This window comes from Salvia hispanica, chromosome 3 (assembly GCF_023119035.1).
Source record: "Salvia hispanica cultivar TCC Black 2014 chromosome 3, UniMelb_Shisp_WGS_1.0, whole genome shotgun sequence".
Taxonomy (NCBI): domain Eukaryota; kingdom Viridiplantae; phylum Streptophyta; class Magnoliopsida; order Lamiales; family Lamiaceae; genus Salvia; species Salvia hispanica.
In genome coordinates this window covers 36,030,804-36,055,384 of record NC_062967.1, presented here as the reverse complement: position 1 = coordinate 36,055,384, position 24,581 = coordinate 36,030,804, and the positions used below count along the sequence as shown (strand labels likewise).

The following is a 24,581-nucleotide window of genomic DNA, read 5'->3' as shown; positions in this document are numbered from 1 at the left end:
ACAACTTCTTGATCGAGAGTTTCTAAGGAGTGATGCAGAGATGGTGTTGAGTTCTTGAGTGTGTGTTGTAACTCGTTTCTGAGAGTGTATTCGAGTGTGTGTGTTGTACACGATTAATCAATAAAGCTATTCCCTTCTCTCCCGTGGACGTAGGCCTACAAGGCTGAACCACGTAATTCTCCTGTGTTCTTTCTTAGTTTCTTGGTGTTTCGATTGTTCTTGAGGGTTCTTCACCGAAGTAATTCTTGTTCAGATTGAATCTTGTTCACTGATTCACACTAATGATACTTCCTTTGTCCCACTGTAGGAGTATCGGTCGATCATTTTTGGGTGTCATACTTTAGGTGTCATGATTAAAATATTCCATAAATGGTAATAGACCTTATATTAATCCACTAATATTTTTCCACTCATATTTTATTATAAAACTAATATATAAATGTAGGACTCACATTCCATTATCTTTTTTCACAAACTTTTCTTTACATTTCTTAAAACCTGTGTCGAACTCAAATGAAACTCTTAAAGTAGAACAAATGGAGTATTTATTTCATATTTCCCTCGTTCATGTCATCGTTTGCAATGGGCAATCTATTGTTTGGGCAAGGGGTGGTTGCAAAGGTGTAAAAGGCGGCGACAGTGAGAATAGAGAAGGATTAGGGAGAAAAGGGGTTCAAAGGAGGGTCTAGGGTGTCATGAGGAAATCATGTGGATGCTCGCGCCACGAGTTGCATATATGTGAGCTTTGTTTTTATTGAAAAATCTATTTATGCAATTAAAATTAATTATGTATAATCTACTAAAAGTAGAAATAAATGTACGAATAAAAGTTATTGCTACAATGTGTTCATAATAAAATTTGATTGATGTTGATAAAAATTTAAGAAAAAAATCAGTTTAAAATAGGATGGAATGGATTGGATTGGATTGGATTTTAATTTGAACAGATTATACCTCCCATATTAACACATTTTTTCCCTATTGATAAAGTGGATTTCTTAGTCACACAATATTTCTATTTTGTGGTTAACTAAATGAATGTTTGTTAGGTGAAGTATTAATTACGCTGTAAATAAAAAAGAATAGAGAAATATGAGAGGGAATGTAGCGATTGATGTCAAGCCATAACTAATATAGTAACATGTGAAGGAGCAGTTCTTTTCCTAAAGTAAGTTATGTTCATATATAACTTTTTGGACTTAATAATGTTTAGGGTACCATAAGATGTATGATTTGTTGGTCTAACTAGAGTCTCGGATTGACACAGAAAAAGTCATTTGTAATGATTCGAAAGAATTTATTTGCTTATTATTTTTATATATGTGTAGATATTAATAATTTAACTTATAAAAATATCCAAAACACCAATGGTGATGAGTAACATAAATATTTGATACTCCACATAACTCGTCCAATTTATTAACCAAACAAAGAAACTGAGAAATGTTTATATCTGATACATTTTGGCATTTAACTGACTTCTACTTTCTAAGTCTTATACATTAGTAATAACGTGCAAACTCTATGTATTGTATAAACTCCAAACTCTTCAATACAGTATCGAAGAATGTCAATACTGTGTAAAATTTCAAGATTTTGATGTTCACATTTTTTGTTGGTGTTATTTTATCATCTGTTGGTATTTTCTAGCAGTCCAAATAATTTGAAGTTTGTACAATGTTTTTATTTGCATTTGATTACATTCCTCCTTATAAATGTTTTCTTATTTCTCTTTCGAATCCATTTTCCTACTACTCCCACTAAATTTTTTTTTCTAAATTTTCAGCAATCTCATAAACCTTAATTTCTGACAATTTGATCTTATCAACATCAGATTAGTGGTATGACTTCACAGTTTGAATGTTCCAAGAATAGAATTAAAAAAATTATACATGGCATGAGAATATGAAATAGTTTTCATTATCTACGTGTGTTCATAATTAATCATTCAATCATTAACACATTGGTAATAAAAATATAAACATATTTCATCAAATAAAATACTTCATAGTTGATTAACATGGGTCCACTATTTGAGAGACAGAGTGCCTATTTAATTGCATAATCCATCAAACTCTAACTACTTACAGTTGTACTCACGTGCATTTATGTTTGAGGCCCAATTATATTTCTGTTTGGGGACAATTATATTTATGTTTTGGGCCCATTAATCGGTGATCCATCTTGGGTTTCGAATTTTATTCAATCAAGAAAATAGAAAGAATAATAAATATGTAAAATATCTATATAAAATAGTATTAAAATATGTAATAAAAAATCAATACAAAAATGAAAAGGGAGTTTGCCAAGAAAATCGTAAAGTTCAGACAAATTTAAATCTTATCTTATACTCACTTTGTCCCAAGTTACTTGAGTCGTATTCTATTTTGAATTGTTCCAAGTAATTTGAGTCATTTTTTTATTTGGTTAAAAACAAAACATCTAATCACACCTACTTTGTCCTTTCTTTTACTTTACTCTCTCTTCTATCTCTTACTTTATTCTCTGGTCTATTTTATTTTACTCATTAACACAACTTTTTCTTAAATTTTGTATTAAAAAAAACGTCTTCAATGACGGGGGATGGAGGAAATAGTAAATTCAATTTGAGGTCTAAAAAATCATAAAGTTTTAACTTATAAGGGTTGACGTTCACGTATGAGTTTTTGGTTGTCATATCATATACTACTAGTATTATATTTCACTTAAAATTTTCTATATGAGATAATTGCGAACAAATTTAATTTTTAAAATTATAGACTAATTTTTTAAATTATAGGATGAACTAAAATCAAGCCCAATTTTATGATTTTCTAATTATTTGCCAAATGAAAATATATGTATGGGATGATTGATCTTCTATTTTGATTTCAGCTTTTCCAATCATTTTTGTAGATATCAATAGTAGTCATTTTATTTTGTGGACCATGTCAATCATCGTGTTTTGTAAAAAATAGAGAAGTGGTTATTTTTCATTGCCACTTATAGTTCAATAATCAACTTTAGTTATTTTATTTTGTGGACCATGTCAATAATATGTCTGATTTTATCAACTTGGTGTGTCTGTGTATTTACATCAATACTACAGCACTCTACTACTACAAAACATTGAGCTAATAATTTCACCAGTGATTATAAAGATCGACAAATCGAACAATTTATAACATAGTTATGAAAATTTAACAAATCTCACATTACTATTTACACAATTCCACCTTTACAACTTTATAATTTTGTTAGACTGCTAGTAGACTTTAGTTAATTGATAATTTGAGAGTCACCATTGCTGATGTGACCATATATATATATATATGGTATATTTAGACTTTATGTCAGTGAAACTTTAAACTTCGACTCAAATTCGATTAAGATGGGTAGAAAATCAGAAAATATTAAAAGCTCGTATATTTATAGACAAATATCTTTAAGTTGAAAACGCACTATATGCTTTCTACCTTAGGTCATATAAAATCAAATGAGGTCCTAACCAGTTTATTAGCTTCCAAAAATATTACTCATGATCTTAAAATCAAAAATTAATTTACAAAAAAAGGACTTATTATATATTGTTATTTTAATCTACATCGAATTATAATATTTAGTTTCAGAATCACTACTATTTGGTTAATAAAATGGAAGTTATATGTACCTTTTTTTTCTGTTTAATATTTAATGTACTTTAAAGTTAATAAGCTTAAAAACATTAGATCTTATAAAAAAATTGATGAGCTAATAAATATAATAAGCAAAAGCCCAAGAAAATATTGTATGGGCCCATAAAGTCGTACCCGACCCGAGATATAATCCATGCCCCGCAACAAATCCAAGCCGTTGGATTCAAGTCAAACATAGAAGATCCAACGGCTTTAAAACTACACATTTTAACGAAGAAAGCTCTCAACGCACTCTTCTCTCTTCACTCTCACTCTCCGCCGCGGATGGAAGCAGCAGCCATGGCCAACACCGTGCGGGTCGCCACTGCTCAGATGACCTCCGTCAACGACCTCTCCGCCAACTTCGCCACCTGCTCTCGCCTGGTGAAGGAAGCGGTCACCGCCGGCGCGAAGCTACTCTGTTTCCCGGAGAATTTCTCCTACGTCGGCTCTAAATCCGGCGACAGCCTCACGATCTCCGAGCCAATTGACGGTCCGATCATGGATAATTATCGGTCACTAGCTAGGGATTCAAGCATCTGGCTCTCGCTCGGCGGATTTCAGGAAAAAGGATCGGACGATTCGCGTCTCCGCAACACGCACGTGATAATCGACGACGCCGGCAACATCAGGAGCAAGTACAGTAAGATGCATCTGTTCGACGTCGATGTGCCTGGCGGCGCGGTGTACAAGGAGAGCGGTTTTACCGAAGCCGGAGATGAAATCGTCGCCGTCGATAGTCCGTTTGGAAGGTTAGGGTTAACGGTTTGCTACGATTTGCGGTTTCCGGAGATCTATCAGCAGCTGAGATTCAATCGCGGCGCGGAGGTGCTGTTGGTGCCGGCGGCGTTCACTAAACCTACGGGGGAGGCGCATTGGGAGATTCTGCTCCGCGCGAGGGCGATTGAGACGCAGTGCTATGTGATTGCGGCGGCGCAGGCGGGGAACCACAGCGAGGAGAGAGAGAGTTACGGTGATAGTATGATTATTGATCCGTGGGGTAAAGTTATTGGGCGGTTGCCGGATCGGCTGTCGACTGGAATTGCGGTTGCGGATATTGATTTTGCGGCGATTGATTCGATTAGGAAGAAGATGCCGATCGATCAGCACCGGAAGCCGAGTGAGTTCTGGAGATCGGTGGAGGCGTCTCTGTGATGTGGAACGAACAGATCTGCTGATTTCGGCGTGTTCATGTAGAGTATCACTCACCTTTTTTTTCATGTTGCTGTATTTGTATTTATAATTTGCTTGAATTTATGATGCTCTTGAACATGAACATGAACATTATGATAAGTTGATACAGTAGCATTCTTCCTGATATTCACTTGTTAATATTGCTTATTCTTAACTATATATATTGTCAAAACAATATGGATGAAGATGATAAAAACACATTGGTAGCAAAGGATGTAGTGCTTTAGTTAGAGGCCGTTACTGGTTACTTTGGTTGATATGATAGATTGATTGAACGTATGATTGCCTATTTGAAGCATAAGATAAGATGGTAAAAGAAGCTCAAAATAATAAATCCATCAAAGTAAATAGTGGATTAGAGATCATTTTTATCAATCCATCATATCACCCTAAGGTGATATTTGTCTCATATTTCCCTCATTCATGTCATCATTTGCAATAGGCAATCAATGGTTTGGTGGATTGTGATTGGTATCTTGATGTCTCCACATCCGTTCTTGTGATCTAAACAAAATAAAGGAAATGAAGAAGTGTATTCAAACTTGATCTTGTGATATGATCCTTTGGAAAATGCATTATTGCTAGGTGGACTATCTCTCGATAGATAATCTCTTCAAACTTGATCTTGGTGATATGATCCTTGAAGAAATGCATTTTTCTAGGTGAACCATCTCTTGATGGATATTCTTGGAATCTACATCTAGGTCATCTTGAATATATTCGTGTTAAGAGGGACTCAACAAGTGTTGTAGATTTCTTTTTGTTGATTGATCTACACTCATTCATGTAGACATTCTTGTTTTGTTGATTCACCATGTCTCATGCATGCATACACATGCCATCTGTTGTGGTGAGTTATCCCTTTGAATCAAGAATGTTATTGTTTGCTGCAAGTCTAAAATTAGTTCATCACCAAGTCAACTAATTGCCTTGCTAACTAGTGTTGATTAATAGTTGTGGCCATTGCTCGAATAAGACCAGTTTAGTTGTTGAGTGTTTATCGCAACATTTACTTATCTGAACGTATTTTGCTGGTTGGAGTAAGATTTTTAAGGCTCTGTAGTCGCCAGTCGGTAGAAGTAGAGGCTAGACTCATAGAGGTTATCTCAATCCACGTTATATGAATACTGGAACTTCTTATCTCAGTTTGTCGATTCAACATGAAGTTATTTGGATCATAAGAAACTTATAATTTGAAAACAAGTAGTACATGAGTATTTAAGTTTTAACAGAGTCCTGTGCATTAGGGGAAAGAATTTGCCCTTTCCAGAAACAGGTAGGTATGAATATGCAGAAATCAAAATGAACTAGCCTACTCTAAGATTACTGTAATAAATCACTGCATAAATGAATCCTTCCAGCGTTTAACAGTTCAATTCACCGTGTTGGTGCTTAAGAGAGACAGAGATTGCAAAAATATACAACACAAACAAGGGTGCCTCCTTACCTTTAAAGCCTTATGAACAAAAGAATTAGTACTCACTATATCACATCATCCCCTAGAGTCCTATGCTCGTTGATGAAAATCATTTCCAACCAACGGTCCATTGCAGATCGAGAATTCAGAATCACAATGAGACTTGCCCTAAGATGCTCCTCCACTTTCTGAAGCCTCAAGTTTTCGAAAGATAAACCGGTTTCTTTCCAGCAAAGGGGGGATGTGGCAGAAATCGAAAATATACAAGAACTGAAAATGTTAAACCACAACCGTTTGACCTGTAAAACCATCTTGGAGATGCAGAGAGCCGTCTTTCATCAAGTTTAAGCTCAAGCTCTTGAACCTCTCTCTTGAATACTGTCGTGACGCCTTTCTCCAGTCTGTCCCCGTTTTCATCATTGCCACAAACTCGTCGTAGCTAATTCGCCCATCCTGCAAGAACCCAGTTTGCAATAGTGAGCACTTCAGTTATTGATGATAGGTATAGAAGAAGATGACGAGAATTTAGGGCCTTCAAACCTTGTCGGTATCAGCATCGCGCATGATGTCATTGAGGACATCAAGTTCGGGTTCACCTGAGTCGCCCACTAAAGCTTCTCGCAGCTCGTCTAGCTCTATGTACCCACTCTCATCTTTGTCGAAGAACGTAAATGCCTTGCGGAAATGCCCCTCGTTCTCCATCCTTTGTAGGTGGATTGTGACGGCCACAAACTCCCCATAGTCCAACACACCGTTCCCATCAACATCGGCCTGTTAAATTTAGAGATAATAGTTCTTGAGTTAGGACACTTGCAGTGAACGAAACACTCTTTAATGGTATCAAAATTGAAATTGGGTGACTTACCACATCCATCAGCAGCCTTATCTCAGGATCTGCAAGCTGAGAACCCACTTTCCTCATACCAGCTTTTAGTTCCTCGAACGTTATCTTCCCATCATTGTCAGTATCCATCAAGGCGAACATATCTCTGATTATTTCGACCTCTTCAACAGACAAATGTTCCGCGATTACCTACACAGTCGCATTAATCGTTACGACAGAGTGAAGTAACTATATTTCCTAAACTCTGCTGGGGAAGAACTTTGTGAAGCTCAAAGTCTACCAATACAGTCACATTAAGGCCAGATGCTTACTCTCAATGCTTTCTTCTTGAATCTATTCATGCCGGAAAATTGCTTGAGTCTTGCTCTCACAATATCTCCCAACGGTACGTTTGGAGCCTTTTTCGCATTTTGTATCCATGGATGATCTGCTCAGAAACAAAATGCTGCATAAATTCACATGTCTTGATTTTCAAGATTAGCAAACTAAATATGCTCGGATACTCTGTTTTTACCCGAACAAACATCTTTGCATCAAATCTGTTCTCGTATTACAAGAGTGTTATCGAAAAATGGATATGCATAAGTGACACTTTCCATGGATTGCTAGAAATTTAGGGCTACACTAGAACAGCTAGTTTATCAATCGAGGATCGAACATTATGTTCCGAACATTAATGAAACTCACCGAGAACCTGCTGGGCTGTCAAACGCTTTTCGATGTCTGGCTCCAGCATTTGCCTAACAAGGCTTTTTGCACTTTCAGAAACCTGTGGCCATGGCTCCCTCTTGAAATCAATCACTCCTCTCAAAATCGCAAGCGCCACACCTTGCTCGCTTTCTGCATTAACCAAGAAATAGAGCGAAATCTCATCAATTATCGTGTTTATTGCCTCTGAGATTCGAATCTAGACGACAAAGCTGAATATACCGGCCCAGAACGGAGGAACGCCACACAAGAGAATATACAAAATCACCCCAGCACTCCATATATCTACTTCGGGTCCGTAGTTTCGCTTCAACACCTCCGGCGCCATATAATATGGACTCCCCACAATTTCAGAAAACCTTTCACCTGTTTCCAGAAATGGTAAATATAGCAAAATTTAAGCTCAAACGGAAGGAAAAACACATAATTATATCAGAATTATCCCCAATTAGAGCTTAAATATCATGCATCTCATCTCCAAATTCTCGATTTGTATCAGAATAATCCTCAATTAGAGCCTAAATACTATGCATCTATCTCTAAATTCTCGGTTTGTATCAGAATAATCCTCAATTAGAGCTTAAATGTCATGCATCTTACCTCTAAATTCTCGATTTGTATCAGAAAATCCTCAATTAGAGCTTTAAATACCATGCATCTATCTCTAAATTCTCGATTTGTATCAGATGAATCCTCAGTTAGAGTTTAATTATAGTGCTTTTGCTTTCTGAATTTTCAGAAACAGAGGAAATCGGAAACGCACCAGGCTTGAAGAACACCGACAATCCGAAATCGATGACTTTGAGCGGCGAATTCTCCTTCTTATTCGCGAAGAGGAAATTCTCCGGCTTCAAATCGCGATGCATAACGCCGTTGTGGTGGCACATCCGGACGACCTCGGCGACGGTCCTCGCGACGGCGGCGGCGGCCCTCTCGCTGTAGTGGCCGCGCGCCACGATGCGGTCGAAGAGCTCCCCGCCCTCGCAGAGCTCCATGACTAGGTGCACGGCCTCGGCGTCCTCGTAGGCGGCGCGCATCCGCACGACGTTGGCGTGCTCGGGGAGGCTGGACATGATCTCGACCTCGCGGCGGACGTCCTCGACGTCGACGGCGGTGCGGAGCTTCCGCTTCGAGATCGACTTGCACGCGAGCGCCTCGCGCGTGTCGCGGTCGGTGCAGAGGTAGGTGATCCCGAACTCGCCGCGGCCGAGCTCGCGGCCGAGGACGTACTTGTCGGAGATGCGCGGCGAGCGCGGCGGGAGGTGCTTGAGCACGCGGATCGGGGCCGGGGAGCGGGCGTAGGGGTTGGGGGAGTGCTCGCCGTGGTGGTTTTTGCGGGGCTTTTTGGGGGTTTGGGGCTTTGAATTGGAGGGGTCGGATTCGGGAGGGCGGATGCAGGCGTTGCAATTCCCCATGGAAGGAGTGTTGTGAGGCGGCGGAATATGAACGGAGGGAGGAGGAGAGGCGGCGGCGGCGCCGTGAGCGGTGGAGACTGGAGAAGACGGAGGAAGGAGAAAAGGTGGTTTAGTTGGGAGAGAGATGAGAAAACGCGGGGTCAATTTTGGAGGAAAAGTTTTGGTTTTTGAAAAAGGAGTTTTTAATTTTTAAATATATTCTGTTGCTTTTTGCATATTGCATTTGTGACAAATCGAAAAAAATTGTGTTTCGATCTTTTGATTTCCATTAATTTATCAATAAAAAGAACCCCTATGTGTGCGTGATTTTCATTTGTAAAATGGTTAATATCCAAGAAAAATAATTTCCAGAGTTCAAGTCTTATTAACAAAAGTTCAGTTAACTATTCATTTCATCATATACCTAACGTATAATCACAATTCACAAATTAAGAGGCTTTTTTGGTTGAGAGATGAATAAAAAACAAATTGTTAGTCGGTGACATTAATGGTGATTTAACTCTTTTTGGTGGGGAAGTTGGAGCCGTGGAGTGAGGTTTGCGACAATTCATTTGATTTTTGTTTTAGAATTTTAACAATTACTTTCTCCGTCTGCGAAAAAGAGTCTCGGTTCACTTTTACCATAAATGGTAATAATATACAAGTGAGACTCATATTCAACTTAACTTTTTTTCACCCATTTTTCTTAATATATTTTAAAACTCGTGCCGCCAAAAAATGGGACTCCTAATGGCGGACGGAGGAAGCATTATTTAACTATCTCCGTCCCACATTAAGTGTCATATTTAGTGTGGGCACGGGTTTAAGAAATGTAAAGAAAAGTGTGTTGAATAAGTTAGTGGATTATGAGTCTCACTTATATATATATTAGTTTTATAATAAAAGGTGAGTATAATTGGTTGGTGGAATATGAAGTCCACTTACCATTTATGGTAAAAGTGAAATGTGACTCTTATTATGAAACATCCGCAATAAAGTGAAATGTGACTCTTATTATGAAACATCCGCAATAAAGCGAAATGTGACTCTTATTATGAAACACGCGAAATGGTAAAATGTGACATTATATTAATTCTAATAAATTAAGGATTAAAATTACTAACCGTTGTATTGAATGTTTAATTGATGAGTACGCAATTATCGACCAAGGAGTCAAAGTTAGTGTGTTATTTTCCACTTTGTGGAAAGGAATTGAACTGACAAGGATTCGAATTTTATAAAATCAAAGTTTGTTTCTTCAATTTGACTACGTTTACCAAGTCTTCGACAACCGTGGACTTTGAATAAACAATTTTCTTTACTACTAAGAAAATCAAGAGTGACGATTTTCACACATACATACATATATGGCTTACTTAAGGATAAATTATCGAAATTAATTATAGTAAAATTATGGGATGCCCCATAACTTTATAAAAATAGTCAAAATTTGAATTTGTTTGCCTTATCACATGATGCATTTTTTGGTGAACTATATTTAGTAGTATGATAGTCGGAAAAATTATTGATAGCAGTCATTGTTAGTAATTTTAACAATGTCGTACATGCATAAAACATATGAAGTTATTTGATTGAAAAACATTAAATATATATTCCATGTGAACAATCAAACTTTCTATCTTGTGACGATTGTGAACAAATTCAAAACCATAGTTTCTTTATATGCAACCTTGAGTTGTGGAATGGACTAGAAATTGACCAATTTTGTGATAATTTGCTACTATTTATTTAACTGTTCCATCTGAATTCAGACATATAATTTCAAGTTTTTTTTTTCTGAACTGATATTTAATGGCATAGGTGAACCAAATAATTGAACAATGTTAGGAGAATCTTAGCCGTAGAGTAGTGGTTAACATCTAATAAAGTTTTAAGTCAACATTTTGATAACCTATTTTATCTTTTATTAGTATGTTGTCCTTTTCGGTGAAATAAAACCGAAGGAAATCAAGTTTAAGTTAGTTGAAAGAAAATATTTTGTTCAAAAACAACAAATGGAAATCAAACTGCACTATCAGTTTTGGTGCAAGTGTTCCTATTTTTTGGTTTTGATGGTTTAATTAATAGACTTATTAGTAGTATCAAAAAATAAAATAGAGACGAAACAAAACTTTACAAAAAAAGCATAAGTGGTATTAAAGAAGCTTAATGAATGATAAATAATTATTAAAATTTAGAATTCAATGTTGAAACGAATCAAATGTGTTTATGAATATAAATATCTCTACCTTTTTTTTCTACTCTAGTGATCTTTCATGATTGAGAAATTTGCATGAGCAGTTGCAATCGGAATTAATGAAGAACAATCTTTTGCCATAATTTTCCTTCAAAGAGAGGCAATAGTAGTTTGATTATAAATGAAGTTAGTTGTAGCTTTTCTAGCTGGAAAATATGAGGCCCCTCCACATCTATATTATAATGTATTATTTACATCAATTTACGTAATTTCCATCCTATACAAGTATACAACATTTCTTTGGGGTAAAAGTTTTGTAGAAAATTTCGCGTAAAAATAAAAGGAGACAAGAGGAATGGCGACAATGATGAAGAAGGCGTACGTAAAAATTCATCAAGAGTGATTTAATAGTCGTAAATTAACTAGTGAACACCTTTCGTTCATTGAAAAAAATTGTTTTTACCTTTTAAAAATAATTTTCTACATTCATTTTGCTTATATTACGTGCCACTTAAAAAATCCGATAAAATAATTACACAATCCTTTCGTAGTCAAAAAATAAAGATACACACATTATATCTATTCAATAGAACTCATCCAACTTCAACCAAATATCATGGAATTATATGATTTTGGGTATAGAACATCTTTAATTATTGGTAAGTTACCTTATCATTTAAGGTGCATATAAATAAAAAAATATCAATAAGATAAAATAGGCTTAAATTAAAGTTTGAGGGACACAGGGCATAATGTTTGTTGTGACTTTCCCTTTCAAAAGATAAAAGTAGGCTACTTTCCACAGCTCATTTTGTAGCCAACTCATTAATTCATACAATTAAAGAAAAAAAAAAAGATAAAGATAGCATACTTTTTCCACACTTTTCATAATCCATTTATAGTTTGCTTTTACCTGGAATTGTCGAACATATGACTAATGTGGGCAACACCTAGAGTATTTTATTTTCCTTTATATAAAAGTATTTAAATGTGACCGAATAGTTGGGAGGGGGGAGGGTGTTCTAATATTCATGGGCGATATTGAATTTTGGAACCGATTGATCCGATGTTGAAAACACTCAATAAATTTTAACAGTAGTTTGGACTCCCGATATTAAAATCTTGGCTCCGACACTGATTGTCTACAAGAACCTCGATGAGACAGAATCGTAATAAATATATGAACGCACCAATTAAGCAAAAAAGTTGAAAATGAAATGTACATGACTAGTTAAAAAAACTTGCATAATCCCATTTTTAAAATTTCCAGTATTTATGTGGTATAAAAATTTTGTTAACTTGTTTTCAATTCTTATGGTTAATCGACCATAAATATTTTAACAAGTCATGAAATATTTTTGGGCTACTTTGTTGGGCCGTTATTCATAAGGAGTAGTAAAATGAAGGCTTACATGGGCCAGTGTAAATTATAAGCCCATAAGGCTTATTACGGATCCAAATTTACAATTTTAGCATGACTTCAAATTACAGAAATTTGAGAATATTAATATTTTATTTATTTTTATTTATTCGAAATACTTTTCTAAGAAATTTTGATTAGATTATTACAAGTGTAAAGACAAGAAGAATACTGATATTGTAAAGGCTAGGATATTGTTGATATGTATCCTAAATATTTATATATAATTGATAAATTTTAATTTGATATAGCATAAAAGTAAAACTATGGGCTTTACTAGCTGTCGACACAAAAAAGTCCATATACAATTTTGGTCAGACAACATAAATATTTTAGCAAAGTTTCGATTTTGATTGGAACTGCAATATTAATTTTGTTTCTACCGGAATTAAAGTTATAATTAATATTACAATTAAAAGTTGGCAAAAAATACAAAATCTTTTAGCGTGTTGAGTGAATTTATTCATTTTATTAGCATCTATAGACATTTTTACACATAAACTTTACCCAAGCCCCTTTAGCATTTTTCTCACAAGAAAACACTAGTAGCCAGAAATCGAAATAATAATAAAAAAATTTCATGATAGTTATTTTTTTTGTAAATTTCAAGATGAATCACGTATCACTTTTTATTGACAATACTTCGACCACTTTTTTTTCAATCAATTTTGTAAAATTCTATTAATTATGCTTAAAACTTGTACCATTTACTATCAAAATTATCCAAACGCATCATCCATGACAATTAACATATAGAACACTCAAAAAAATTGTAACATCTCTGTATGACGGCCAAAACGCACTATCAATTTTTGAATGGTGATGGTAATTCATTAACCTTTTATCTCTCACTCTCTCTCCCCGTAAAGGTAAAAAATAAGGCAAGTTTCTACTAGTTTCAGCAGTGGTGTGGCCAGACCATGTCTGGAACTTCTCTAGCATATGAACGCCCGAGTATGTTAGCAGTCCAGCCCCAACGGCCCAAACACCGATGCATTGCGGGGCGTAAGGCCAAACCACCACAATTTTTATTTCATTATTAATCATTTTAAAATCTTTTCATCTATATATGACTAATTTCATATTTTCTCAAAACTCATTTATTTTAATTTGTTTTAATTTATCATTTCTCATATATTATTATGTTATTTATTTTCTATATTAGTCTTCCATCTCTTAATTTTACTAAATGCTAGTGCTTTCTTAAATCTCATGTTAAAAAAATGAAGAGATTAATTTAAATCATGTAAATTTAGAAATGCCAATAATGTAATTTTGATTTGTAATTAACGTCGTCGAGTTATTTATTTTAATTTCACATATATAAAAGTAAAATATGAAATAGTAAAATACTACTAATAATTGAAAAAAATGAAATATAATAAAATGATGAGTTATAGCAGAAATTGAGAAGAATCATGTAACAATAAAATTGTGAAGAATCATGTAATAATATTGTGTTATGATTTGGGATTTAATTAGGGATATACTGTGAGTGTGATGCATAAACACACTCAAAAGCACTACACTCCAAAAGCAGCTGCACATTTCCCAAACCCTCCCACCACCTACTGCTTTCTCTCCCCTCTCATCTCCTCCTTCATACTGTCTCACCAATAAAATTTACTCATTTCACTATCCATTTCCGCCTCTGCGTGTATCCATATCCGCCTCCGCTCCGATCCTTCTCCTCCGCGATTGCTCAGTAAGTCTCCCCCCCTCTCTCTCTACATTTCGATACAATCGGTGTATTTATCGATTACAAGCTGCGGAATTAGATACATACACAATTTATCCATGCAATTAACTAGCAATCGGAGAATCTGATAAATGGGGCATAAGAAGCGAAACGTCGCTCCTCGCTCCAAACCGCCGCCGTCTGCCGCGGACGATGCCTCCTCCGCCGCCGCCGCCGGTGCCGGTGGTGGTGGTGATTCGATTCTAGATAATTCCGCAAACCCCTCCGTGAAAGCACTAGCTAAATCGGAGCCTGAGGTGGAATTGGAGGGAATTGAGCCCTACGCTTCGATTAAGCCTGAATGCGAGCGCGCCCTAACAGCGCTGCGGCGCGGGAACCACACCAGAGCGCTGAGATCGATGAAGGAGCTGTGCTCGAGGTACGAGAATTCCGCTGACGCGGCGCTGATCCACCGCGTCCAGGGGACTATATGTGTGAAGGTGGCTTCTATAGTGGATGACCCGAACGCGAAGCAGCGGTATCTGAAGAATGCGATTGAGAGTGCGAGGAAGGCAGTCAATCTGTGCCCCAACTCTGTTGAGTTTGCGCATTTTTATGCGAATTTGTTGTATGAGGCGGCGAACGAGGGGAAGGAGTATGAGGAGGTGGTGCAGGAGTGTGAGAGGGCTTTGTCGATAGAGAACCCCGTGGATCCTGCTAAGGAGAGTTTGCAAGCGGAGAATCTGCAGAAGATTTCTACAGCTGAGGCGCGAGTTGCCAATGTTCAGAGTGAGCTAAAGGCATTGATTCAGAAATCGAACATTGCATCGATTTCGACTTGGATGAAGCATTTGAGCAATGGGGAGGAGAAGTTTCGATTGATTCCAATCAGGAGGATGCCTGAGGATCCAATGGAGGTCAGATTGATTCAGGCAAAGAGGCCGAATGAGATTAAGAAAGTTGCCAAGACGGAAGAGGAACGGAGGAAGGAAGTTGAGGTGAGAGTGGCAGCTGCCAGGCTTTTGCAGCAGAAGTCAGAGTCCCCTTCTTTAGGAAATGATGGGGATAGTATTAATAACAATGGAAAAGGTGTAGATTCTTCTACAGGTACTGGACAGAGAGCAGGAGAGCGAAGGAGGTATGGGAATTCAAGGAAAATTGCATCATCAGATGAGAGGAGGGATTCAGTACGGACATATTGGAACTCTATGTGTTTGGATGCAAAGAAAGATTTACTTAAAATTGAAATTTCTGAACTAAAGGCACATTTCAGCTCATTGAAGGATGTCTCACCAAGTGAGGTGCTTAATGAGGCTTTATCTTTTGGAGTGACGAACAAAATGTGGAAGTTCTGGTCATGCTGTCGCTGCAATGAGAAATTTGCTGATGTGGTTTTGTTCATGCAACATGCTGTGGAGGAGCATATGAGCAGTTTATTGCCCAGAATGCATTCAATTCTGCCTCAGTGTGTGGAGGATGAATGGGCTGAAATGCTTCTAAACTGTTCATGGAAACCATTAGAACTAAATACAGCTATTAGGATGCACAAGCCACAATCAACCTTGGAAGCACCTGATTTCTTTGAAGAATCGTACTCCAGCCATGGCATAAATGGTTCAAAAGAATACTTTCTTGATACTTACTCTAATGAATATGATTGGGATTCATCACTAAGGAATAAAAGATCTGGTGACAATTTCAACCATGGTGTCCAAGATGGCGGGGACTTTGAGGATGTCAAGTGGATGGATTGTGATGGAGATCTGAGCAGTAAGGAAAGTTTACTCAATGAAAATTGGCCTCTATCTGATGACCCTGAGCGTGCAAAGCTTCTAGAGAAAATCCAAGTCATTTTCCAGTCACTTATTAAAAACAAGTATCTTGCTTCAAGTCACCTTAGCAAGGTTATACACTTCGCCGTGGAGGAGCTTCAGACCCTTGCTTGCAATTCTCAACTTCTTAGTTTCAACTTGGAAAAAACCCCCTTATGTATCTGTTTTCTGGGTGCCCCGGAGCTTAAGAAAATCCTGAAATTTTTGCAGGAAATTTCTAATTCATGCGGTCTAAGTAGATATTCTGATAAAAGTAATTCTGAGGACAATTCTAAAACTGTGATGAATGGCGTTGACTTTGTGGAGAAGATAAATTTTAGCCAAGATGCTTCATTTTTAATCCTTGACGAGCATTTTCTTCCCTGTAAGGTCCCTCGGTCTTCTAGTGATGGCCCAGTCAATTGTTCCAGTGTTGAAACTTCGTCCCATCTTAACTATGAGAACGGTATAATACTTGATTCAGATTCATTGTTATCCTGGATATTTAAAGGCCCCTCAAGTGGCGAGCAATTGACATCCTGGATGCGAGCAAAAGAGGAGAAAGCCCAGCATGGTCTTGAAATTCTTCAGTTGCTTGAGAAAGAAGCTTATCATCTGCAAAGCTTATGTGATAGAAAATCCGAACAGTTAAATTATGAGGAGGCATTGCAGGCCGTGGAAGATCTATGTTTGGAAGAGGGAAAGAGAAGAGAACATGTAACTGATTTTGCCCGTCACAGTTATGACTCTGTTCTCAGGAGAAGGCAAGAAGAACTTGGTGATAATGAGAATGAAAATGACATGGCCTTTATGAACAATAGATTTGAGTCGCAAGCAATAAAAAATGTTCTAAAGGATGCAGAGTCCTTAAATGTCAACCAATTTGGTTTTGAGGAAACTTACAGTGGCGTGAGATCACAGCTTTGTGACCTAGAATCTGGTGAAGATGATGATTGGAGAAGAAAAGACTATCTTCATCAGGTGGATTCTTGCATAGAAGTTGCAATACAGAGACAGAAGGAGCATGGTTCTCTTGAGGTTTGGATCTTGGATCTACTTTGTGTTTTCTTTCAGAATATGCATATTTGCTTTGCTTCTTTATCTCAGATTTCTCAGTGATTCAGATCAGCAAACTCGATGCCAGACTCATGCAAATACTCATTGGGATGCAGAAGCTGGAAATTGAGCTTGATCCTGCATCTTCCCATGATTACCGCTCAATCTTAATACCTTTGCTTAAATCATTTTTACGGGTGAGTATTTGTGAAGCACCTTTATATCTGTGGACCTTCATCTTACTCAGCAGCTTTTTCAGATGTTTTAGGCTTATTATCTTCATTTTTTCAGGCACGCTTGGAGGATATGGCAGAGAAAGATGCCAGGGAAAAATCTGATGCTGCCAGAGAGGCATTTTTGGCTGAACTTGCTTTGGATTCCAAGAAAGGAACCACCACAGGAGTTGAAAATTCAAAACATGAAAAGTCGAAGGACAAAAAGAAGAGTAAGGAGGGCCGAAAAAATAAGGACTTAAAGGTATAAACGATAATGTTTACTCCATAGTGTGTGTATGTATTCTCAGGTAGAAACTATGGGATGCTAAGTAAATGGTTATTATTCTCAATAACGGTTATTGCTTCTGCAGGCTAGTCATTGGGATGACCCAGATGATCAGATATCTGAAGAAATGTATAGTTCTCTTTCCCTCTCAAAACACGATCTGTGTATGCTTACCATTTATTTATCCGAGCTAATGTTTGTCTTGCTTCAGATTGCTTCCAAGTGCACATGATGAGGAGGTTGCATGTTCTGAACTTGCCAATAATGGAACTAGTGATGCCTTAAGACTACAGGAAGAGGAGTACAAACGCAAAATTGAACTTGAAGCTGAAGAAAGAAAGCTTGAAGAAACTTTGGAATATCAAAGACGTATAGAAAATGAGGCTAAACAAAAGCAACTAGCTGAGCAACATAAAAGAAACTCAAAAGTTGCAGGGGAGAAGGCTAAGCCAATTTCAATATCTGATTCTGACATTAGGTGCAATGATGGTGAAAAAGATGTCAATGACCAGTGGACAAATAGGAAGGTTTGTTGCTTGTCACCAGTTTGTATCAACATCAATGTGGATTGTTTGTAGCCTATTCGCAACTACCATGGGCAGAATTTTCCTGTTCCCAGAGCTTTTCAGGAACAAAACTGAATAGTAGTTCTGATTAAAAATTGACTTTTTCTTTAGGAACCTTTGATCCAGAAGGTGGCATTCACTGAAAGTGTGCTAAGTGACTCTGCGAATGGAGCTGTGATGCAAAATGGTAAAAATCATTCTTGATATTACAAAGCATCAAGCTTTCCTCTCAGTTAAACATTATGGTTCACTTGATTGTATAATCCTTTTGGCAGGCTTTTCAAATGGAGCTATTCCTCAAGAAGGGGTTATATTTACTGAGCGACGCTCGGGAAAGAGGGGTAAACGGCATAAGGGTCTAAACAAACCAAGTGACAGGAAATCCCCTCCCCTGACATCTGAAAAGGAGGATAATGGTTCTGTTCTGCCTAGAGATGAGCTAAACTCACATGGTGATGGTGGTATGTTTTTCTACTAATAAAGATTGAGTTGGTTCAAGAGGCTTTAGGGTTAAATATACATTATATTGATGAGAGTATTCTTGAATCAGAAAAAGAGGTAAAAAGTTAGTTTCACTTCACCTCTATTATCTCGTTTTCTAAAATCTTATCCATACTAGTTTCATTTTTTACTAATTAAGATAGAAGCTAGTAAAATATTTATATTATCAAAGTATGTATTTCTCTCTTTTATTTAAGTACAATCAAATACTCCCTCCGTTTTTTAAAAATAACAACTATTTACATTTTGGGCCATTCCTTAAAAATAGTAACTTTAGAATCTTTCTGTTTTAGGAAATGGACCCCACAATCCACTAACTCTACTTTCACTACTTTTTCTCTTCCTCTCTCTTACTTTACTCATTTTTCTTTTCATGTATCTTACTTTACCAATTCTTCTCACTTACTTTACCAGTTGTGCATTAAAACCCATGCCGTTTCAAATGTTTCTATTTTTTGAATACGGAGGGAGTATATCATAAAGCTTTCTAAAGCATCTCATACTGCAGTTAACTACACCATCAAATTAAACTTACTTTTATATCTATATATGTGTATATGCATGAATAATTGAATATTGTATTTAATTAATAAACAAATGGATGGTCAAATGGTACCGACTAATATGCTCCAAGCCTCCAACCTTATAAGGGTATTTATAAAGTAAAAGAAATTTCAATTAGTTTTACATAGGATTTAAGTTACTATCTCAAGCTAAATTCCGAAAGCTATGAGTGTTGTTCATCATGTATTTATTCCTACTATAAATTCGTGTATCTACTTATCAATTTTATCTTACATTCTTCATTGCTCACTTTCAGTAAGTTAAATGTTTTGTTTTGTTTCTGAATTCTACGCTTTATGTTTAGATACCAATAAAATGCTTTATATAACCGACTATAAGATAGTGTTTAATTATGCTGCTCATAAATAAACATGGCAATATCAATTGTTGTTTGTATATCTAAGTTTAACAGCCTAAATTTTGGTTTAGTAACAGTTATAACTTATAGTAGCTAAATGAATTCTATTACAGATATGATCCTCAGCTCTCCTTAAAATCTTTCAATGCATTTGCAAATTTATTAACACATAATAAAATTGCCTCAATTATTGTCTGATCTAGCTTGTGGATGTTTACACGTAAAACCTTATACCATTGTTGAATGTTTCACCACATTATCTTTGTAGATAAAGGAGGAAAAACATTGAGACAGCTTAGTGCTGAGGAGGATGATGAAGAAAGGTTTCAAGCTGACCTTAAGAAAGCTGTCCGCGAAAGCCTTGGTGTGTCTTCTCTTTCTCTCTCTCTTGCTGATGTTGGTTGTGATCCTCGACTAAAGATAATTGATTATTGATAATATCTTCGTCCCATTATATTTGCCTGTTTCAATTTCAAGTGCAGGGGAAAAAAAGTAGCCCCTACTTATTTATCATACATACTCGTTACCACCATTTTGTTATTGTTAGAAGGAATGGTAACATATGTATCTGATGCTTTTCCATGAGCTCATCTTCCCTGTTATAACTGCATGTGCTTTTAAAGCATGCAGAAACTCAACAGCGTAGAGGTCTTTTCTTTTCATTTTTGTTTCTCCCTATTTTATCCTTGCAATTTTGCTTGCCTTTTTTAATTTGTACTGACCATCTTCTTGTAACCAACGCTAATAATATTTGTACTGAAAGCTAACTGGTTGATTTTAGCTGCCTTTTGGAAATCTTAGATGGCTGTCCATGCAACATCAATATGGGACACCTGGGTTATCGTATCTTTGTACTATATGATAAATAGTCTAATTAAATGATTTGGTTTCATTACCCACCATGCATTGTTTTGAATAATTCTTAACAAACTTACAGTTTTTTATCGCATAATCCTTTAAAGGGGTTCACAAAATTGGATATGAACTTAATTTGATCAAAGAATTGCCATTTGCTACATTTCCAACTTTTAATAGTTCTGCTTTGCAGAAAACTATCAAAATGACCTCACCGTTTATAACTTTCTTTGCATTTATTTCTTGTCCCAAATTTCTTATCAGATACATTACATGCACCTAAAAAGCTACCTGCCAAGCCAAGTTTGGCATTGCCGCATAAGGAGATTCCAGAAACCGGCGACTCACGTGTTTTATGCGGTGAAGGCGCAACCGATGTTAATGGAATGGATACATATGGAACAGGGCTAAAAAATGAAGTCGGTGAATATAATTGCTTTCTGAATGTCATAATACAGGTTGGTATTTCAAGTGTGTATTGTTTGATCAGTTGCTGAATATTTGGCCATATAATCTTTGTCTAGTCTTGAATCTGCCGACTTCCTTGAGTATGTTATTTATTTGCTTTCTTTTTCAATACCTTAGTCTTTGTGGCACTTAAGACGGTTTCGAGATGAATTTATGCGGAGATCAGTCTCAGAACATGTTCATGTTGGTGATCCTTGTGTTGTATGTGCTTTGTATGAGATCTTCATTGCTCTGAGCACGGTATGTAAGGATAACCAGAGAGAACCTGTTGCCCCTACCTCTTTGAGAGTTGCTCTAAGCAACTTGTATCCTGATAGTAATTTCTTCCAGGAGGTAAATGTCGCCACTGGATCTATTTTTTTCTTTTTTCCCTGTTTTATTTCTGTATGTATTGCACAGTAATATCTTTGGAGTATGAAATCAGTTTATCTAATCTACAACTAAAATGTGGTGACCATGCAGGGTCAAATGAATGATGCTTCTGAAGTCTTGGGTGTAATATTTAATTGTCTACATCGTTCATTCACTCCTGGACCTCATGCATCTGATGTGGAACCGCTAAATAGATCTGGAACAGATTCCTGGGACTGCAGTAATGCTTCTTGTATTGCTCATTCACTTTTTGGAATGAACATTTCTGAGAGAATGGACTGTTACAACTGTAGCTTGGAGTCTAGATGTCTGAAATACACATCTTTTTTTCACAACATCAATGCCAGTGCTGTTAGAACTATGAAGGCATGTCTTCCTTGAATAAAGTATCTATAAATATGCTTATTCTGTTAGTGATTTGGTTAATATTGGTTTTTCAAAAGAATGTGCTTTTGTGTAGTTCTTATTCCTGGATAACTCTTAACAAATTGTCCACATTACCGTATAGGTTGTGCGCCCAGAGAGCTCCTTTGATGAGCTTCTGTATATGGTTGAGATGAATCACCAATTAGCTTGTGATCCTGAGGATGGTGGATGTGGAAAGCTCAACTATATTCACCATATACTCTCCAGCCCCCCGCATGTTTTCACAACAGGTGCTTTTAGTTTCTTTGCTACTCATTTCATTTAGAGCCTGCCTTATGAATTTATGTTACTATCTTTCTGCTTGTCCAAACAGTTGGCTATCCATTATTACGTATAATGCGGCTCTTACTCCTTGTTCTTTTCCTGTAGTCCTTGGCTGGCAGAATACTTGCGAGAGTGTTGATGATATAATGGGAACATTAGCAGCATTATCTACTGAGATTGATATCAGTGTCCTTTATCGTGGTCTTGATCCAAAACATAAACGTCATTTGGTTTCAGTGGTACGCTTCAGTAACTCACTCTAAATGTGTTCCCTCATATCCCTCTCCAACCACCTAGGGTTGGATTGTTTTTTCCTTTAACGAGGAAAAGTAGAATTAAATTGGCATACTATGTCTTCTTTATCCTTTTCTTTTTATCTTTTAAATTATTGAAAAAGCTGCAGACCTCACCATTGTGCATCATGAATTCTCAGAATTTTCTTGGGTTCTTTCTCCTATGTAATGAGTGCTAATTTCTCTAAATCTGTGCTTTATTATGCTTAGCTGGCTGTTACAACTGATATTCAGACACTCTTTACATAAACTGACATTTAAGTTTTTGTTTAGGTTCTTGTTTGCATTACTTAATCTTAGTCTTTATGTGAGCTTATGACATCTCAGATTCCATTCTATAATCCAAAGAACAGTCAACAAAAACTAACTCTCGGCACCAATGAGCGTTTTTAATGTTCACATGCTTGGCCACGATAACCTTTTTCATTTGCAACAAGGTCTATGAGCTTCCTTCAGTTTTCTCGAGTCCGGTTGTCATCAGAGTCATGGATTAATAATAAATGAATATGTACTTGTGTCATCAAAATTCCAAGTTGGTAACATAAGAGTAATGTTTCTTTCAAAATTTGTCTGGTCTGTCTGACGTTTCTCTATTTTCTTAAACACCTATCCTTTTAGGTTTGCTATTATGGGCAGCACTATCACTGTTTTGCCTACAGCAGCGATCATGAACAGTGGATCATGTACGATGATAAAACCGTAAAGGTAAAATTCTCTTAACTGTTTCCTGGATACCTTGGCAGTTTCTTTTGCATCTTGTCACTCTATATGTCATGTCCAGGTAATTGGCGGCTGGAGTGATGTCCTTGCAATGTGTGAAAGAGGACATCTACAACCGCAAGTCCTCTTGTACGAAGCTGTGAACTAGTACCTCGTGGGATTTCCCTGTGCAACCTGATGCTCTGAGTGTATGAAGCTGTGGTATTGATTTATGGATGTAATTCGTCCGCCCATAAGAGTCTCTGAGCTAACTCTGACAGCTGAACCCGGGAAATCACAGCCAGAATCGTGCAATATACGTAGTTGCTTAATATACAGTGAAGAAGAGAACGGTGACCAATTCTAAGCAAGCATTAAGTCTTAACAACTCATTGGGAAAAGATGGCCTACAGCAGTGCTCATGGAATAAGTATCTCCGGTGTCTTGCAATTTTGATACCATACGTATTGTTTGGGTCAAAGGCGTAATAAGAATCTCTTGGACTGGCAATTTGTGCTTGAGCTCGTTGCCCGGTTATCAGTAGCTGCAACTGTACACAGAATTATGCTCTACTTAGCTTCGAGTCTCCTCCTGTTTCCATCATAGAGAAATTTGTGTATAGATCAGGTCTTCTTCATCCCTTTGGAACCTCTCCCTGCAGCATATAATGGCAACTTCCCCTTTTAAGCAATCTATTTATATGGGGGAAAAAAACTGTCTCAGACATAAACTTCTGCCTTGGAAATGGCAATAATTTTTGCTTAAATGAATCATACACAGTTTTGTTATTTATGTCTTCATTGCATCTTCTCAAGCATTTTCACTTTTAGTTTCTTGTTTATAGACCATCTATTAGGTGGTAGAGTATAGCACTTAGTATCTTGTAAAATATGTTCCGTTAGCCGACGGGAAAGCAGTGGCGGCTGCCTTGGCTGGTGTTAAAATCGGTCTGTCGAGAATCTCATAAAATAAGGGTTTCAATGCCTCCCCACACAGGAGGGTTAAAAACGATCATCGGACTTGTAAAACACTCATCATCGATTTGGACTTGTTATGATATCATGTAAAAGGAGTCTATTTACAAGGCTTTTTAAGGGCCAAGTGACCCAAAAAACTGCCCACAAGTTAATAGGAAACTGTTTCTCAAGACTAAGCACAATGGAGACTATGCATTACTCGATAATAGTGCAAAACTAACTTCACTTGTCTATTGACTAAGTGACTAATATATGTAACGTGTACGAATAAACATTTACTAGTCAAACAAGATCTATGAAATGAATAATACCTTATAATACACTCAATGTTTTCATTAAAACGCGTATAGTTTATTTTTTTTGGG

The 24,581-nt window shown here is 36.7% G+C and overlaps 3 protein-coding genes across 4 annotated transcripts; 2 read left to right on the top strand and 1 right to left on the bottom strand.

The window, feature by feature from the left end:
* The first annotated feature begins 3,896 nt into the window (after positions 1–3,896).
* Positions 3,897–4,971, top strand: LOC125209087 (deaminated glutathione amidase, chloroplastic/cytosolic-like). The gene has a single exon (XM_048108686.1). The coding sequence runs from the start codon at positions 3,939–3,941 to the stop codon at positions 4,806–4,808; it is 870 nt and encodes a 289-aa protein (XP_047964643.1). The 5' UTR covers positions 3,897–3,938; the 3' UTR covers positions 4,809–4,971.
* A 1,199-nt stretch (positions 4,972–6,170) lies between these two features.
* Positions 6,171–9,438, bottom strand: LOC125213967 (calcium-dependent protein kinase 10-like). The gene is made up of 7 exons (XM_048114792.1): positions 8,580–9,438; positions 8,039–8,182; positions 7,796–7,948; positions 7,420–7,535; positions 7,130–7,297; positions 6,805–7,035; positions 6,171–6,717 (listed from the first exon to the last, which is right to left on the bottom strand). The coding sequence occupies exons 1-7, from the start codon at positions 9,229–9,231 to the stop codon at positions 6,544–6,546; spliced, it is 1,638 nt and encodes a 545-aa protein (XP_047970749.1). The 5' UTR covers positions 9,232–9,438; the 3' UTR covers positions 6,171–6,543.
* Positions 9,439–14,356: 4,918 nt separating this feature from the next.
* LOC125211110 lies at positions 14,357–24,027 on the top strand. Of its 2 annotated transcripts, none has more exons than XM_048110809.1 (15): positions 14,357–17,354; positions 17,441–17,569; positions 17,664–17,849; positions 17,959–18,002; positions 18,085–18,400; positions 18,551–18,626; positions 18,715–18,900; positions 20,131–20,226; positions 20,982–21,175; positions 21,405–21,518; positions 21,648–21,923; positions 22,066–22,213; positions 22,353–22,486; positions 23,159–23,245; positions 23,322–24,027. In XM_048110809.1, exons 1-15 carry the CDS (start codon positions 14,658–14,660, stop codon positions 23,406–23,408), a joined length of 4,770 nt encoding a protein of 1,589 aa, XP_047966766.1. In that variant the 5' UTR covers positions 14,357–14,657; the 3' UTR covers positions 23,409–24,027. The 2 variants fall into 2 exon arrangements, with proteins under 2 accessions (XP_047966766.1, XP_047966765.1); XM_048110808.1 differs by having other exon boundaries at positions 21,303–21,518.
* Positions 24,028–24,581: the final 554 nt, after the last annotated feature.

Bases quoted from the DNA above. Each gene is read 5' to 3' on its own strand.
- LOC125209087 (XM_048108686.1), top strand. From the start codon at position 3,939: ATGGAAGCAGCAGCCATGGCCAACACCGTGCGGGTCGCCACTGCTCAG.
- LOC125213967 (XM_048114792.1), bottom strand. From the start codon at position 9,231: ATGGGGAATTGCAACGCCTGCATCCGCCCTCCCGAATCCGACCCCTCC. The intron at 7,949-8,038 runs GTATATTCAGCT...TGGTTAATGCAG, and splicing joins CGTTCCTCCGTTCTGGGCCG to AAAGCGAGCAAGGTGTGGCG. The intron at 7,536-7,795 runs GTGAGTTTCATT...GTTTCTGAGCAG, and splicing joins GACAGCCCAGCAGGTTCTCG to ATCATCCATGGATACAAAAT.
- LOC125211110 (XM_048110808.1), top strand. From the start codon at position 14,658: ATGGGGCATAAGAAGCGAAACGTCGCTCCTCGCTCCAAACCGCCGCCG. The intron at 17,355-17,440 runs GTTTGGATCTTG...TCAGTGATTCAG, and splicing joins AGGAGCATGGTTCTCTTGAG to ATCAGCAAACTCGATGCCAG. The intron at 21,176-21,302 runs GTTGGTATTTCA...TCAATACCTTAG, and splicing joins TTCTGAATGTCATAATACAG to TCTTTGTGGCACTTAAGACG.